Raw genomic sequence first — 18,420 nt, forward strand, 5'->3', positions numbered from 1 at the left:
TTATGTGCTACCAGCATGGGTGTCAATGACTTGCACTGGTAACAGCCATGACTATGGTCTCACTTGGCTTGACATGTCAACTCAAGCATAGTATGTTGCCAAAGTTGACGGTCACCTGTCACTGCTTCCATGAGGCCCATTCATCATCGAAATCAGAAACACAATGAACCAGTAATTGCTCCTTTGGAAACCTTTAAGCCTTAATAGTGATGTAAAATAAGAACAGAAACATTTCAAGAATGATGTGAAGTCATTTATAACAAACAATCAGTTTAATTAATTATACACAATCATGTTATTTAACATATGTTTTTTAGAATTGCAATGATACATAATTGTAAATTTATTTTATTTTTAATATAAATATTTTAGATATTAGCGAAGAAATTTAATTTAACCTTTTGTAAGAATATAAAGCAAACTCAAAAAAAAAAAAAAAAATTCATTTTGAGCAAATGTCTTCTGCTATAGCCCTGGGCCAACCACGGTACTATGAGTTAAGTGTTGGAAACTGGATGTACAGAAATTGAATATTGAGAAAAAAAAGTCCGCGGCAGCGGTGGTGGTGGTGGTGGTGGTGGTGGTGGCAACGGCAGCAGCAGTAGTGGTGGTGATGACAACAAAAGAAATTATTATTATTACTAATGTTGTTGCTGCTGCCGCTATACTTTCTTTCTGTTATGTAGAGTTTTATAAACAAATTTACCAGTCAAATACTGGGGTGGCACTGCCTAATTAATTATCCTCACAACCAAATAATAAATATCATTAACCCTTTTACTACAGAAATCGGACAGATATATGCACTCAAAATGTCATTACCCTTAACAGCAGAAAGCTGTTTTATATATCAATCCATCTTTCGTTGAAGAATGTCATGTCTGAAACTATTTTCTGATGAGATTTGTCAGATTTATTGAGGCAATGTGACTTGCAGGAAATAGCAATTCTATTTTTTGGAAGATATTTAACATCTGAAATAGCCATTAAATTTAATTTCAGAGTGAGGGGGTTAACATAATTTTTATTTTCCATATGGGAGGTTCTACAGAATAAAATACCCACTGAAGTGCAGGGGTCAATTTACTCAAGCTGTATCCTTTGTAAGGATTTGTAGCCTTGTGCCTAAGTGGGGAATTATCACAATCCTCTTCATCCTCATCTCCCTCCTTCTACTACTCCTACTTTGTTCCTCCTCATCATCATTGCCATCCTTGTCATCACCATCACTGTCATTGTTATCATAATCACCACCATTAATACCATCAACATAATCCCTCTACCTCCTCATTATTATTATTATTATTATTGAGTGAGAGAGCAGTGCATGCCATCAAAGTGAAACAGGGGTAAAATATACAAAGCCTAGTATACCCATCATGACAACCCATCTGATAAGGGTATACCAGGCACATGCATCACAATCATATGTGCACGACATGGTGATCTCATATCAAGATAAACAGTGCATGGCCTCGAAGGTGGGGCCCAGATAGAATTTTCATCAGGTCGAGTAGCCCATTCTGTTCAAAAGGTCCCTGTATAAGGGTTGTTTCAGGATGTTGAACGAAACACCCCTGTTTCCAGACATGAATTATCCAAACCCCAAAGAACTCCTCTCACATACATGGCTACAATGTTCCCCCACTACTTCTGCTTGTGATCAGAGATGCATATATCATCAGCCACCAAGGGACATACTCAAATGGTTATGGTCAAACAACTGGCAAGCAAATCTGTGGTATTGAGCAGAATGTTTGCTGTAGCCCATCTTTTATACCAAGACAAAACAATGTACATAACACTTCAAATCAGTTGAGATCAGAAGCCATGAGAGCCACTGCCTGGTACTGCATCAGGACATATTATTATTATTATTATTATTATTATTATTATTATTATTATTATTATTATTATTATCTTCATCACTACCACTGTCAAATCAACAAAGATTTGGCTTCAGGGAATCCTATATCTAGATTTCCAGCAGGAAATTTAGTGTTTTTTTTTATTCATATATTGCTTCAAAATGATGGTAAATGATAGCAGAAAATTTAGTGGATTGTCTTTTTATTGTTGTTTTTTTTTCTATATTAATTCATAAATTGACTCAAAGTGATGGTCATGGAGAGAGGGTCAACCTTTGAAACAAACCTAATATTTGACATAGTTGTCAAGGATGTGTACAGCATTGCCAAACAGATGAAGAGAAAAATAAAATAGATAAACTCTGTGATGCACCAGAAGAAATAATTTTGTAGCAGCACATGGTGCATCTGTCTTGAAACAATGCACTGCACAATTCAAGTGCAGTGCAGTATGGTGTAAGTGTCACGAAACAGGCCTTTTGTAAATGGTCTCTTCTCCTCCCTCTTTCATACAGGTGTACCTGGCAACGGTGAACAGGAAATCACTAAGTCTGCAAAGAAAATGAAGCAGATAACAGATTAAAAGGAGAAGGCAGAGTAGTTTATATATGTGTGTAGTATATGTATGTATGTGGAGGGGCAATGGCCCAGTGGTTAGGGCAGCGGACTCGCGGTTTCGATTCCCAGACCGGGCGTTGTGAGTGTTTATTGAGCGAAAACACCTAAAGCTCCACGAGGCTCCGGCAGGGGATGGTGGCGAACCCTGCTGTACTCTTTCACCACAACTTTCTCTCACTCTTACTTCCTGTTTCTGTTGTGCCTGTAATTCAAAGGGTGAGCCTTGTCAGACTGTGTCACGCTGAATATCCCCGAGAACTACATTAAGGGTACACGTGTCTGTGGAGTGCTCAGCCACTTGCACGTTAATTTCACGAGCAGGCTGTTCCGTTGATCGGATCAACTGGAATCCTCGACGTCGTAAGCGACAGAGTGCCAACAACAACAACAACATTACATTGTGTGTAGTAATGTGTGTAGGAGGGAAAAAAGAACAAAACAGAAATAGATATAAACAGGAGAGATGATATGTGTGGACATTTTCAATGTTCTCTACTTTGCACCTAATCTGTGACCACTTATCTCTTTCTTCCTACCCCTTTCTCTCTCTCTCTCTCTCTTTTCCTTTACACTTCTTCTCCTCCCTCTTCTTCTTTCCATCACCATTCCTCCTTTCTCATTTTTCTGTTGAAGGACTAGCATTTGAAACATTAAAAACTCATTCCCTTCCCTTTCAAGTGTTAGACTAATAACACCTTTGTTAAAACATATCCCTCCTGTGATTTGAAGAAGGGGTGTTTTTATGGGGTTTTTTTTTGCTTTTGCTCATATATTCATACCATTGCAAATATATGATTCACTGTTATATTCAGTTTTTTTCTCTGTCAGCTCATTTGGACTCCATCATTCATGCACACTGACACTACACATGTAGGGGTGTATGCTCACCTCATTTTATCAGACATGCAGAACAAGGTTGAGATAAATCAGAAACATTCACAGCAACAGCTGGTTTGCTTATTGCCCACATTCATTATCCATGTTTCACTACCATGCAGTATCACACTTCATCTACAAGTGTCATACAATCTAACTTTCATGTGGAAAGAAAATTTGTTACCAATCCAGTTCCACAGAAACAAGATATCTACTGGCAGAAACGTTAGCATGCCTGGCGAAATGCTTAGCGGTATTTCATCTGCCGTTACGTTCTGAGTTCAAATTCTGCTGATGTCAACTTTGCCTTTCATCCTTTCGGGTTGATAAAATAAGTACCAGTTACGCACTGGGGTCAATGTAATCGACTTAGTCCATTTGTCTGTTCTTGTTTGTCCCCTCTATGTTTAGCCCAGTGTGGGCAATAATGAAATAAGAAACGTTAGCACACCAGGCGAAATGCTTAGCGGTATTTCATCTGCCGCTACGTTCTGAGTTCAAATTCTGCCGAGGTCGACTTTGCCTTTCATCCTTTCGGGGTCGATAAATTAAGTACCAGTTATACACTGGGGTCGATGTAATCAAGTTAGTTCATTTGTCTGTCCTTGTTTGTCCCCTCTATGTTTAGCCCCTTGTGGGTGGTGAAGAAATAAGAAACAAGCTATCTACTTTTTCAATATCCAGTCCACTGGTAAGCATGTTTCTGGCAATTAAATACATGCCAAAGTATAAGGAAGACTGCATCAGTGGAAAATAGTAAAAGATTTATAATTTGTGTGAGGCTGCCTACAGTCAGACAGCATGAATTGCCATACTTTATGGGAAAACTTTAAACTGGGTATTAATGATAGATATCTCATGTCTATGAAACTAGATTTTGTTTTTGAGTATCTCTTCCTTTTAGCTAATTAATCATGCTAAACATGATATTTTACATTCCTATTGAGCAGTCTTACAAATTCATTTTGGATAATAGAATAATTCTATGTATTTCTGTGAAGTATTTATTTACACAGGTATCATAACAATTTGCTTACACAGGTTCATTATTCATTGTCCTAATTTGGGCAATCTCATAAATCATTTTTTGTTATGTAAACCATTTGCAAGTATATATCAGATATTTCCACCTTGTTCTGTACAGTATAGACTATTTGTGCTCTATACATAATATTATGTTAAATTCAAATTACAATAAACATAAACAAACGAAGTTTGCTTTTAGAAGCGTCAAGATGTCTTATAAAGTTAAAGAAGTGATTTTAAGTTCTCAAACGCAGGATAAAGCAAATAATATAGCCTGAACAGGATAAACTACCCCTATTTTGCAGAAAAAAGTGTAGGCAGCTAACAAGTGTGGTAAGTAGCTTGCTTACCAACCACATGATTCCGGGTTCAGTCCCACTGCATGGTAACTTGGGCAAATGTCTTCTACTATAGCCTCAGGCCGACCAAAGCCTTGTGAGTGGATTTGGTAGACAGAAACTGAAAGAAGCCCGTCGTATATATGTATATGTACATATATGTGGGTGTTTGTGTGTCTGTATTTGTCCCCCACAACATTTGTCCTTGACAATCGATGCTGGTGTGTTTACTTCCTCGTAACTTAGCGGTTTGGCAAAAGAGACCGATAGAATAAGTACTAGGCTTACAAAGAATAAGTCCTAGGGTCGATTTCCTCCCTAGGCGGTGCTCCAGCATGGCCACAATCAAATGAGTGAAAAGAGTAAAAGAGTATATATATATATATATATATATATATATATATATATATATATATAACAATATATTTTAAATTAACTACCAACAAAAATAATTGGTAAGCTAACTTAAAAAATCATCACCAAAATAGCAGAAAAAAACGACAGTGAAGGTATGCAGACTCTTCAAGAATCGATCCTTTTGGTTATATTAATAATAATAAAGGAGTTACGACGCAAAAACGTATAAATTCAAAAGAACATATTTTTCAGTATAAAGAATTCATTAAGAGGCTTAAATCAAAATTTCTTTACACATCATTCAAGGATAAATATAACATCGTAACTCCTTTATTATATTTATATATATATATATATATATATATATATATATATAGGTGCATGGCATGGTTGTGTGATTAAGAAGTTCACTATGCAACCATGTAGTTTCTGGTTCAATCCCACTACATGGTGCCTTAGGCTAGTGTTTTCTACTATAACCCTGGGTCAATCAAAGCCTTGTGAAAGGATGGAAACTGAAAGAAGCCCATCATATATGTCTATGTATATATATATGTGAGTGTGTGTGTATGTTTGCGTCTCCTTGTCTTGGACATCACATGAGTGTTGTAAATGAATGTCATCCATTTCCAATATTCTGTGAAAATATGTCTGACCATGGTGAAATATGACATTGCTCGGAAATAGGTGAAGGTTGATGACAAGAAAGGCATCAAGCTATATCATCATCATCATTTAACATCTGCCTTCCATGCTGGCATGGAAAAAGGGGATGTTATGATTATAATGATAATGATGGTGTGTAGGTGTGTGTGTGTGTGAAATAAATGATGTAACACATGAAAACAAAATAAGGTATACATACAAAATATATACATATATTTTACTCAAAGATATCAATTTGTGTATATGTACACAATGTATATAAAAAATATATACACAGATACATTTTATTAATCAATAATGCCAAAACCATCAATCCAAGGCTAACTACCATATGTTTACTAATAACACACTTATAACTTTTCCTCATATTTCTAATTAATCTAACTGTTGTGTAATGCTTATTTTAATTAATTCAGGTTGCCAATGCTTGCATCATTATTTTTCACACTTAGCAGATCTATTCAATTTTGTATGAGTTTGTATCAGCTATGGTGGTTGGCACTCCGTCAGTTACGACGTCGAGGGTTCCAGTTGATCCGATCAATGAAACAGCCTGCTCGTGAAGTTAACATGCAAGTGGCTGAGCACTCCACAGACACATGTACCCTTAACGTAGTTCTCAGGGAGATTCAGCGTGACACAGAGTGTGACAAGGCTGACCCTTTGAAATACAGGTACAACAGAAACAGGAAGAAAGAGTGAGAGAAAGTTGTGGTGAAAGAGTACAGCAGGGTTCGCAACCATCCCCTGCCGGAGTCTTGTGGAACTTCAGGTGTTTTTGTTCAATAAACACTCACAATGCCCAGTCTGGGAATTGAAACCATGATCCTACGACTGCGAGTCCACTGCCCTAACCACTGGGCCATCGCACCTCCACTGTATCTGCTATAAACAGTAATAAACCAACATCCTCTCTGTGAACAAACATTGAGTAAATGATAGTGATGAGACACAAATAAATACTGAAACTAGCGACATCAGACAGCATACACATACTGTGGAATACTCGGCTGGTCACATTATAAATCAGTCTGAGGTAGTTCCATTGACTGAGCAAGTAAACTCAGTCAAAACTGAGTGAGGATTCATTTATTTTCCTGTACTTTTATCTATACATGCTTATATATGTGTATGTTTCACTCTATATATATGTATTGTGGCTCTATGTGTGTACAGTATATTTGTGTATGTATTATGTTCATGCATAATGTGACTACATGTGTGAGTGGATGTATGTGAGTATTTACATATGTTCAGTGAGTCTGTGTGAGTATAGTACATCTGTGTGTTGTGTATACAATGTGACTATATGTGTCTATAAATGTGTACAGTGAATCTATGTACGTCTGTGTGCAGTGAGTTATGTATTGGACTGTGCGGTTGTGTGTAACCATATATGTATACAGCATGTGTGTGTGTGTGTGTGTGTGTGTGTGTGGCTAGTGTAAATGTGTCTCTCACTCATTCATACAAAATACATTACTAAACATACTGACATCAACTTTTTGCCAAAAGAATTCTCAGGGGTGGGAGGGGAAGAGAATCCTACTGCCAGACTTAAAGATGTCTCAAAGATTTATCCATTTCCATCACAGACACAAAACTTAAAAGAGAAAAAAAAGATACACAAATAATTATGCATAGACATACATACACACACTCATATTTATGCACATGCACAAATATACACACACAATCACATACCTACACATACATGTGTCTATACACACACACTCATACATATATATATATATATATATATATGCACACACACAATCACATATACATACATGTGTCTACACACACACAAACACACACACACACACACACACACACACACACACACACATATATATATATATATATATATATATATATGTGCATATACAATTATACAAACATACACCCATACATAGAAACATAGACATACACATATGCACATTGACACATTCATTCACCGGTTCAATCCATTTGACAAAAACAAGCCTATTTACCATAATTTCAGAATGCTTCAGTGCTTTAAAGTTTGGTAGAGAGTAAAAATGACTTAGTAAAGAGTAGAGGTGAGGGCAGACAGTCAAGATTAGTCACAGGAGCAGACAGCATAATGATACCCACCACATAAGCATGCACTGGTGTTCCTACTATACAAAACCATAGAAATTCTTGGCCATTACAAACAGTCAAACAAGCACTCTTCAGTGGATGCATCCATTCACACATCTCTGAACTCATTTAGCAACACATACAACAAGACATTTATTCATGTGTGTGTGTGTGTGTGTGTGTGTGTGTGTGTGTGTGTGTGTGTGTGTGGTTGTACAGGCAACACTGATGCTGAATAACAGAAATGAATGGCTTATATGTAAAGGAAACTGAATAAATTCAACATACTCCATTCATTAGAAACACCGAATTCACTTTTAACATTGTGGACTCCTTCGTTGAACAATTTAATTTGAATAATATTGATGTGTAAGTGCATAATTCCATATGTGAATCCATATGTGATACAGAGTGTGACAAGGATGGCCCTTTGAATTACAGGTACTACTCATTTTCACCAGCTGAGTGGACTGAAGGAATGTGACATAAAATGTCTTGCTCAAGAACACAACACATCGCTGAGAACTGAACTCACGACATCATGATCATTAGCCAAATACCCTAACCACTAAGCCATGCACTTTCGCTATGATGATGATGATGATGATGATGACAAATTTTAAAATACAGGATCTTAAACCTACTGACCAGATATAAACAGCAGAACCTACACACTTCAACAAGAAGTGTATATCAAGTACCCTTATGATTTTGTAAAGAAGAGAATAAACACATCACTGATACACACAAACACTTTTCTCTGTGAGCACATGTGTGTGTGTGTGTGTGTGTGTGTGTGTGTGTGCACGTGAGCAAACCACCCATAAAAACCTTGGTGCTATCTCCTCTTCATCAAACACTTTCAACATTCAACACTTGTTTCTTATTAAGAACCATCATAACCAACATCAAATAATAAAAATAATAATATTATTATTATTATTATTATTATTATTGGTGGTGGTGATGGTGGTGGTGGTAGTGGTGGTGGTGGTGGTGGTGGTGGTAGTAGTAGTAGTAGTAGTAGCAGCAGCAGTAGTAGTAGTATTGTTGTGGTGTTGTTGCTGAATATAATATGAAGAGATAATTGTTGAAATATTTCAACTAGAATGTGCCCTATTTATCTATAAATATTTGTGAGTATAAACATGTGGGACTTGAATATATATATATATATATATATATATATATATATATATATATATAAATATATATATATATATATATATAAATATATATATATATATATATATATATAAATATATATATATATATATATATATATATATATATATATATATATATATATATATATATATATATATATATATATATATAAATATATATATATATATATATTATATATATATATATATAAATATATATATATATATATATATTATATATATATACATATATATACATATATACATATACTTTTTTACTTGATTCAGTCATTTTGACTGTGGCCATGCTGGAGCACCACCTTTTAGTCGAGCGAATTGACGCCAGGACTTATTCTTTGTAAGCCTAGTACCTATTCTATCATTCTCTTTTGCCGAACCGCTAAGTTATGGGGATGTAAACACCCCACTATCGGTTGTCAAGCGATGTTGGGGACACATATACATATATATATACACATATATACGACGGGCTTCTTTCAGTTTCCGTCTACCAAATCCACTCACAAGGCTTTGGTCGGCCTGAGGCTATAGTAGAAGACACTTGCCCAAGGTGCCATGCAGTGGGACTGAACCCTGAACCATGTGGTTGGTAAGCAAACTACTTACCACACAGCCATTCCTGTATATGTATATATATGTATTCCATCTTTTACTTGTTTCAGTCATTAGACTGTGGCCATGCTGGGGCAACGCCTCGAAGAATTTTAGCTGAATGAATCAACCCCAGCACTTATTTTTTTTAAGACTGGTACTTATTCTATCAGTTCCTTCTACCAAACCGCTAAGTTACTGGGACATAAATACACCCACATCTGTTGTCAAATGATGTTAGAGGACAAACACACACACACATGTATATTTATATATATATAACGGGCTTCTTTCAGTTTCCGTGTACCAAATCCACTCACAAGTCCATAGCGGGTGCCACGCCTATATATATATATATATTCATAGGATGTTTGTTTTAATTAGTTAGTATGAACTTTGAACATTAACTAAAGAATACCATGCTTCAGATGCTTCAGATGGTACAAATAAATCTATGATAGTGACTTCAAAGTGTCACCAGTAGTTAGACAAGGCCAAATCCAGATGAAACTGAAAGTCACTGCCAAAAATCTTAGAGGGAGCAGGGGGGGGGCAGTTTCTGATTCCCTCAAAACACCTTGTGTATGACCGTGCGTCAGTGTATAAAAACACATAAACACATGGGTTTGATTATTTCCAGTTTTCACCATGGGAGTAAGTGGGTGTACATGTGTGTGTAGGAATCATACATACACACAATGCATATATGCATGTGCATGTGTGCGTCTATGTGTATGTATGTACATATATGTGTGCATGTTTGTATTTGTATATGTATATATATATATATATATATATATATACATATATATATACATATATATGTATATATATATATATATATATATATATATATATATATATATATATATATATATATATAAATATATATATATAAATATATATATATATATATATATATATATATTTATATTTATAGAGATATAGATATATACACACACACACACACAAACATGTATACACAGATACACAGACGAAAAGATATATTTAGACAAATACATAAACACATGCATCTACATTCACACCCATATATACACCTATATACATATACAAATACATACACACACTATAACAACATATATACATACATGCTTATGCATGTAGAATCAAAGACAAAACTGGTCTCAGAAGCAAAGGGTTACTGAGTGCAGTGCCATATTCTACTGACAAGCCATTAGACATCCATCTGTAGGTTGCCAGGCAGTCATGCCAACTTCCCTAACTTGAAAGACCAGAAACAATAATTAGGATAATGGTAATGCCATTCTTTAATTACCAACAGGTCAGGCTTCTCTCCTACACTCAGATGGTGGTGGTGGTGGGGGGTTGTATGTGCATGTATGCTCTGTGTGTGTGTGTGTGTGTGTGTGTGTGTGTGTGTGTGTGTACATGTGTCTGTGTGGTATATCTATATAATTAATTTTAAAAGAAGTACTTTTCCTTCCAAAGAAGTTAACGCTGTGAATATTCCACACTTATTACACAAACACACACACACTCACACACTCACACACACACACATATATGTGTATCTATCTATATATATATATATATAAATAAATTTGTGTGTGTGTATATATGCTTAGTTTAGAATGGTGGTAGCTGATGAAGGAAATGTTCTCTATGTGGCCTGTTTGTTTTCTGTGCTCTGTTTATGTTCTGTTTTTCATTTTATCCACGCTTTTTTTTTGCGACGTCCTGTACCCAGATATGCATCTATATATACATGTAGATGTAGGTATGTACATACATGTACGTATATATGCATATACTCACATATTATTTGTATTATTATTATTATTATTATTATTATATATATATATATAATATATATATGTGGCTGTGTGGTAAGTAGCTTGCTTACCAACCACATGGTCCCGGGTTCAGTCCCACTGCGTGGCATCTTGGGCAAGTGTCTTCTACTATAGCCTTGGGCCGACCAAAGCCTTGTGAGTGCATTTGGTAGACGGAAACTGAAAGAAGCCCGTCGTATATATGTATATATATATATGTATGTATGTATGTGTTTGTGTGTCTGTGTTTGTCCCTCCACCATCGCTTGACAACCGATGCTGGTGTGTTTATATCCCCGTAACTTAGCGGTTCAGTAAAAGAGACCGACAGAATAAGTACTAGGCTTACAAAGTATAAGTCCTGGGGTTGATCTGCTCGACTAAAGGCGGTGCTCCAGCATGGCCGCAGTCAAATGACTGAAACAAGTAAAAGAGAGTATATATATATATATATATATATATATATATATATAAACAAACAATGAAGTAGAAGACAATGAGAAAAATGAAGGCAAACACTGACCACATGATGAAATTTGAAGTAAAACATAGAAAGATAAAAACAACAACAAAAATATATATGATGATAATTAATTAGCCCAGATATTTCAAATTACTTGAAGAACAACAATAATTCATTTTTTGTAAATTGAGTAATTATGTAAACAACCTAACTTTTAGCCTGAAAACAATGTGGTTCCTAGTTGGAGAGGAGTCGATGCCCCACACACACACACACTTCCACCCTGACCTGGGTCAAGAACTTTAGTAATAGTTAAGAATGTAATAAACATTAACCCTCCCCACTACTATCATCATCATCATCATCGCCATCATCATCATCACTGCCATCACTATCACCAGCATCTTTTCACTCCTTTTATTGTGTTAATTAGTTAAGTGTCAAGTTTAAATCATACCAGAGTCAATTCTCCTCCTTTTCATCTTTCCTGAAGTCAATAAAATAAAAATAAAATCCCCCAGTTAGTTACTGGTATTAATGTAATTGATCATAATACTCTCCACACACACACACACACACCTTTCTCTCTCTCCCCCCCCCTCTCTCTCTCTCTCTCTCTCTCTCTCTTTCTTTCTTCCAGAAACAACAATTTGTCATTTTCTGCTTGTCTGAAATCATTACCATTACTTCCTCAAACATCTTCATCTTCCTTTTTCTTTATCAGTTTTCTTTTTATTTTTCATTCATTTATTCTCTTTTTCTTCTTCATTTTTTGTTCGCCTCTTCCCCCTCCTCTTCATCTGAGACTTCCTATTTATTCAAGATCTCTCCTACAATATTTTTCTTCTTCCCCTTCAATCATCTTTCTCACTAGCTTTCTTCATACATGTATACATACATAAACACAGGCACACACACACACACCTCACATTAGTGTAAGAGAGAGAGAGAGAGAGAGAGAGAGAGAGAGAGAGAAAGCATGTGTGTGAGAAAGTGAGAGAGGGGAAAAGCATGTTTGTGTGAGAGTATGTGAGAGAGAGAATGTACATGTGTGTGAGAAACAAAGAGGGAGAGAGAGTGACCGCGCGCGTGTGTGTGTGTGTGTGTGTACACATACATGTGTTTATGTGTCTCAGTGTTTGTGTGTATGTGTTTATGTGAGTGAATACAGACATATAAATACATGAATGCATACACACACACACATATATACATTAGAAGAATTGGTTATTTCAAGATGTTGTTTTGAATATTTAAGAATCAAGGATCGGTCAAAGTAAAAATAACCAGGGCTTTGGTCAACAAACAAAGAATTCTTCATGTGTGTGTGTGTGTATGTGTGTACATGAGTAAGAGAGAGAGAGATTGAGAGATATTAACATATATATGTATCTATATATACACATATAGGCGTAGGAGTGGCTGTGTGGTAAGTAGCTTGCTTACCAACCACATGGTTCTGGGTTCAGTCCCACTGCGTGGCACCTTGGGCAAGTGTCTTCTACTATAGCCTCGGGCCGACCAAAGCCTTGTGAGTGGATTTGGTAGATGGAAACTGAAAGAAGCCCGTCGTATATATGTATATATATATGTTTGTGTGTCTGTGTTTGTACCCCCACCATCGCTTGACAACCGATGCTGGTGTGTTTACGTCCCCGTAACTTAGCGGTTCAGCAAAAGAGATCGATAGAATAAGTACTAGGCTTACAAAGAATAAGTCCTGGGGTCGATTTGCTCGACTAAAGGCGGTGCTCCAGCATGGCCGCAGTCAAATGACTGAAACAAGTAAAAGAGTAAAAGAGTATATACACACACAAATATATATTCTAGTAAACATGAAAGACACACTGTTTTCTGCAACTTATATATAAGAAATGATAAAGTAGCAAGTCGTGTATGTATATACATGTGTATAGTTGAATGTTTATCTTTGTGTTTGTAGGTTTGTTTGTACCACTATAGTAGCAGGAATATACATGTCTATGTGCAAATGTGCCTGTGTCTACATATCCCTTGTCTGTGAGTATGTATGCAAATGTACATACATGCATACCTATTATATATTCTTTTATTCATTATCGTCATTGTCATCATTTAACATCCATTTTCCATTTGTATATATCTACACTCTCTGAGTGGTTGGCGTTAGGAAGGGCATCCAGCTGTAGAAACTGCCAAATTAGATTGGAGCCTGGTGTTGCCATCCGGTTTCACCAGTCCTCAGTCAAATCGTCCAACCCATGCTAGCATGGAAAGCGGACATTAAACGATGATGATGATGATGATGATGATGATGATGATGATGATGATGATGATGATAATGATATCTACGTGTGTGTGTGTGTGTGTGTGTGTGACTTATATTAGTAAACATTAATTTTAAGTATTTATTATAACGTAATTAGAATTTTGATTCAATTAGAGTTCAATATTTATTTGACACCAGAAAAGGCCTTTAGACATAAAATAACACTACAAGAAATGTCATAGAATCCATGTCTGCATGGAAAAAGTGAACATGAAATTGATGATGATGATGAGGATACTGATATATGTGGTGTGTATGTGTGTGTGTTATTAACACCTTGTAAGCATGGAGCTAAGTGTCTTTTGCATAAGTAACAGCTTCCTTGATTTTCAACTGGATTCAGAAAGAAAAAAAAAACATTGATTTTGAGGAATTACTCTTTTATTCTTTTACTCTTTTACTTGTTTCAGTCAATTGACTGCAGCCATGCTGGAGCACCGCCTTTAGTCAAGAAAATCGACCCCAGGACTTATTCTTTGAAAGCCTAGTACTTATTCTATCGGTCTCTTTTGCCGAATCACTAAGTTACGGGGACATAAACACACCAGCATCGGTTGTCAAGCGATGTTGCTGGGGGGGGGGGGGGACAAACACAGACACACAAACACATACACACATACATATATATATATATATATATATATATATATATATATACATACACACATATATATACATACATACATACATACATACATACATACATACATACATATGTAAAGATAGATAAACATGTCAGGCTGCTTTCATTTTGCATCTACTGAATTCACTCACAAGGTTTTGGTCAGCCTAGGGCTATAACAAAAGACACTTGTCCAGGATGCAGTGAACCCAGACTCTTGTGGTTGAAAATCAAACTTATTACCACACAGGCAACACTGCACTTACACACACACACACACACACACACACACACAAAATGGGGTCAAAGTCAGTCATGTCAGCATAAGGAGACCATTCATCTTTCTGTAATAAATACTATCCCTTAGAAATTTTGCCATTAATACAAGCCCAGCAAATATAACTGGTTACCTTATTTGGATAAATGCAAAGAGGCACCTTTTTTTTCTGGAAGATCATAGTAGTAAGCAAGCGAAGAAAATTAACTGAAACTCAATACATAGGATTACTACTATATATGTCATGGTTGGAGAGAAGATAGGGGTCAGCTATTGTAGTTGGTGGAATTCATCATCATCATTTAATGTCCATTTTTCCATGCTGGCATAAGTTGGACGACTTGACAGGAACTGGCAAGGCCAGGAGCCACATCACATTCCATATTCAGTTTCGGCTTGGTTTCCACAGTTGGATGCCCTTCCTAACACCAACCACTTTACAAAATGTACTGGGTGTTTTTTACATAACACCATCACCAGCGCTTTTTACATGGTCCCAGCACCTACACCAATGATTTTTTACATGGTACCTTGGTTTTAGGGTATCAATTCTGTTGTGGTGGGTTGGACTTCTTGAGTACAGCAACATGCCACACATCTCAGTCCTCTGTCATCTCCTTTGTAAGGTTCAGCATTTTGAGATCAGCCTTCAATACTTCATTCCATATCTCCCTGGAACTATCAAGAGGAATTTCAGTGGACTTTTGAATTGAAGCAAAACTAGTATCAATTCTATAAAAAGAATAGGGAAGAGACCCCTCGATTAGTTACATGGAAAGGATGAAGAATTACTGAGATCTAAAATGTCCCAACTACTTAGACATCTGTGCCAAACAACTGTGACAACAGGCAACTTTCATTGAGTAACGATTAACTGCTATCCCAAGAGACCATCAAACTTACACAGCAATTAAGTGTAGAACAAACGTGTGCAGGCATCCATACATGCCTACATATAAAATACACACAATTTTATACATGCCAACATCATCATCATATCATCATCATCACCATCATCATCATCATCATCATCATCATCGTTTAATGTCTGCCTTCCATGCTGGCATGGGTTGAACAGTTTGAATGAGGGCTGGAAAGCCAGAAGGCTGTACCAGGCTCCAATCTGATCTGGCAAAGTTTCTACAGCTGGATGCCCTTCCTAACGCCAACCACTCTGAGAGTGTAGTGGGTGCTTTTTACATGCCACCGGCACAAGGGACAGTCAGGTGGTACTGACATCGACCACACTTGAATGGTGCTTTTTACGTGCCACCGGCACGGGAGCCAGTCAGGTGACACTGGCAACAACCATGCTATAAAATACATACAATTTTATACATGCCAACATACAAAATACATACATGAGAGAGGTCCCCAATTCATTCTCAGGTGCCCCCTTTCAGCTCAGAATTTAATTCCAAATACTTTTGATATTTATAGGTGCAGGTGTGACTGTGTGGTATGAAGTTTGCTTCCCAGTCACATGGTTCCAGGTTCAGTCCCACTGCATGTCAACTTGGGCAAATGTCTTCTCCTATAACCTCAGGCTGACCAAAGCCTTGTGAGTGGATTTGGTAGATGGAGACTAAAAGAAACCCATCAAATCTGTGTGTGTGTGTGTGTGTGTGCGTGTGTGTATGTGTGTGTGTGTGTAACTGTCTGTCTATCTTTTTGTCTGTGTTTGTCTTCCACCATTGCTTGACAACTGATGTTGGTGTGTTTACGTCCCCTTAACTTAGCGGTTCAGCAAAAGAGACCAATAGAATAAGTACTAGGCTTTAAAAAATATAAGTCCTAAGGTTGATTTGTTCAATTAAAACCCTTCAAGGTGGTGCCCCAGTATGGCCACAATCAAATGACTGAAGCAAATAAATGATAAAAGATTCATGCCTACATATAAAATACACACACATACACACACATATAAAAGTACAGTCTTAGCTGTCAGAGAGCAATCTAAAAATAGAAATGAACAGTATTGCACTGCTATTAATTATGTGACTTTAATTAAAGATTTTATTAAAGAACATTCTGAAAAAACACAATACACACACACACCACACCTCTATCACCACCACTACCAACAACAACCGGCTGTTATCAGAAGATGTCATTTCTTAATTATTTAATTTAAGACCAGACCAAGGAAAATGTCAAGGGAAAAATCTATTATTTGTGGATTTAATTAGAAACCAAAACCAAATCCTCAACAAGTGAGCAGCTAGGGGAAGCGTTTGAAATTTGAAGATTTAATAAAAGACCACACTACTCTTTCCTTCCATTGGCCAATCACCTAGAAATGGGAGATGACATTTCTTTGACAAGTAATTAGCCAGAATCTTATCCAATAATTACTGAATAGAGTATTAGTTCAATATTGTTTATAAATTCGCTAATTTATTTTCATGTTCATTTCAATGTTTGTTTTTCTTTACCATTATAGGTTAGACAAGGAATTATTTAAGGCAAGATTTTATGGCTGGATGCTCTACTTTCATGATTCCCAATGCTGGGCACACACCCCCACCAGTGGGATCTGGGAAAATTGTGGTGGGGCATGGGATACAAATTTCTTTTTTTTTTCTTAGTAGGACATGGAATTGTGAAAATCTCTCTCTCACAGCAAAGATACCACACCTATATTCAACCTAGCCAAATCAATCCCACCCCCGGTCAAGCATATTGTGTGAAGACAGTTTGTTACAGTATAGCACCCCTACATATATACATATATCAACATCGGCATGGTTTATAAATAAATTCATATATGAAAGTCATACACAATATTTTTATCAAACATGTATTTATTCCTGCAGTGAAAATAGCTCCCATGAATAAACTTCAGGGCTTTCAGCAGCTTCAAATGGGAACTGAACCAAACCTATTTTGTTGTCATTAAAAGCATCATGTAAGAAGATTGTTTACCTCACATTACAAGCTGCCTAACAAACAACAGTTCTTCTTACAGAGAATGTAAATAGAATTATAACAGGCATAAACAAAATTTAGATAATGGTGCTGCAAGGTTAATGACCAGACACTGAAAACAACAGGACTAACAGTGTGGTTATGAATAATTGTGTGTACACAAGCCATTAGTTAATGACCACATTTGCTAAGTGGATCCCACCAATGGTAAGAATGAGAAAAAATCTATTTAAAAATGTGGACAACACACACACACATGCCATACAGTCAAATGCATACACACATGCATACATATATAGGTGGAGGCTTAGTTGTGTGGTTAAGAAGCTGACTTTGTAACCATGTGGTTTCAGGTTCAAATCCACTGTATGGCAC

General features: G+C 36.4%; 1 protein-coding gene across 2 annotated transcripts in view; it reads right to left on the minus strand.

Moving 5' to 3' along the window:
* Nucleotides 1-238: 238 nt before the first annotated feature.
* The window catches only part of LOC106873671 (corrinoid adenosyltransferase MMAB), an 88,721-nt gene continuing 70,539 nt past the window's right edge, over nucleotides 239-18,420 (minus strand). For both annotated transcript variants that reach the window (XM_089353621.1, XM_089353620.1), the window contains one exon: nucleotides 239-2,419. In XM_089353621.1, coding sequence (XP_089209747.1) covers nucleotides 2,332-2,419 — 88 coding nt within the window. In that variant the 3' untranslated portion in view covers nucleotides 239-2,331. The remainder of the gene's footprint in view (nucleotides 2,420-18,420) is intronic.

This window comes from Octopus bimaculoides, chromosome 6, assembly GCF_046866305.1.
Source record: "Octopus bimaculoides isolate indiv1 chromosome 6, ASM4686630v1, whole genome shotgun sequence".
Taxonomy (NCBI): Eukaryota; Metazoa; Mollusca; class Cephalopoda; order Octopoda; family Octopodidae; genus Octopus; species Octopus bimaculoides.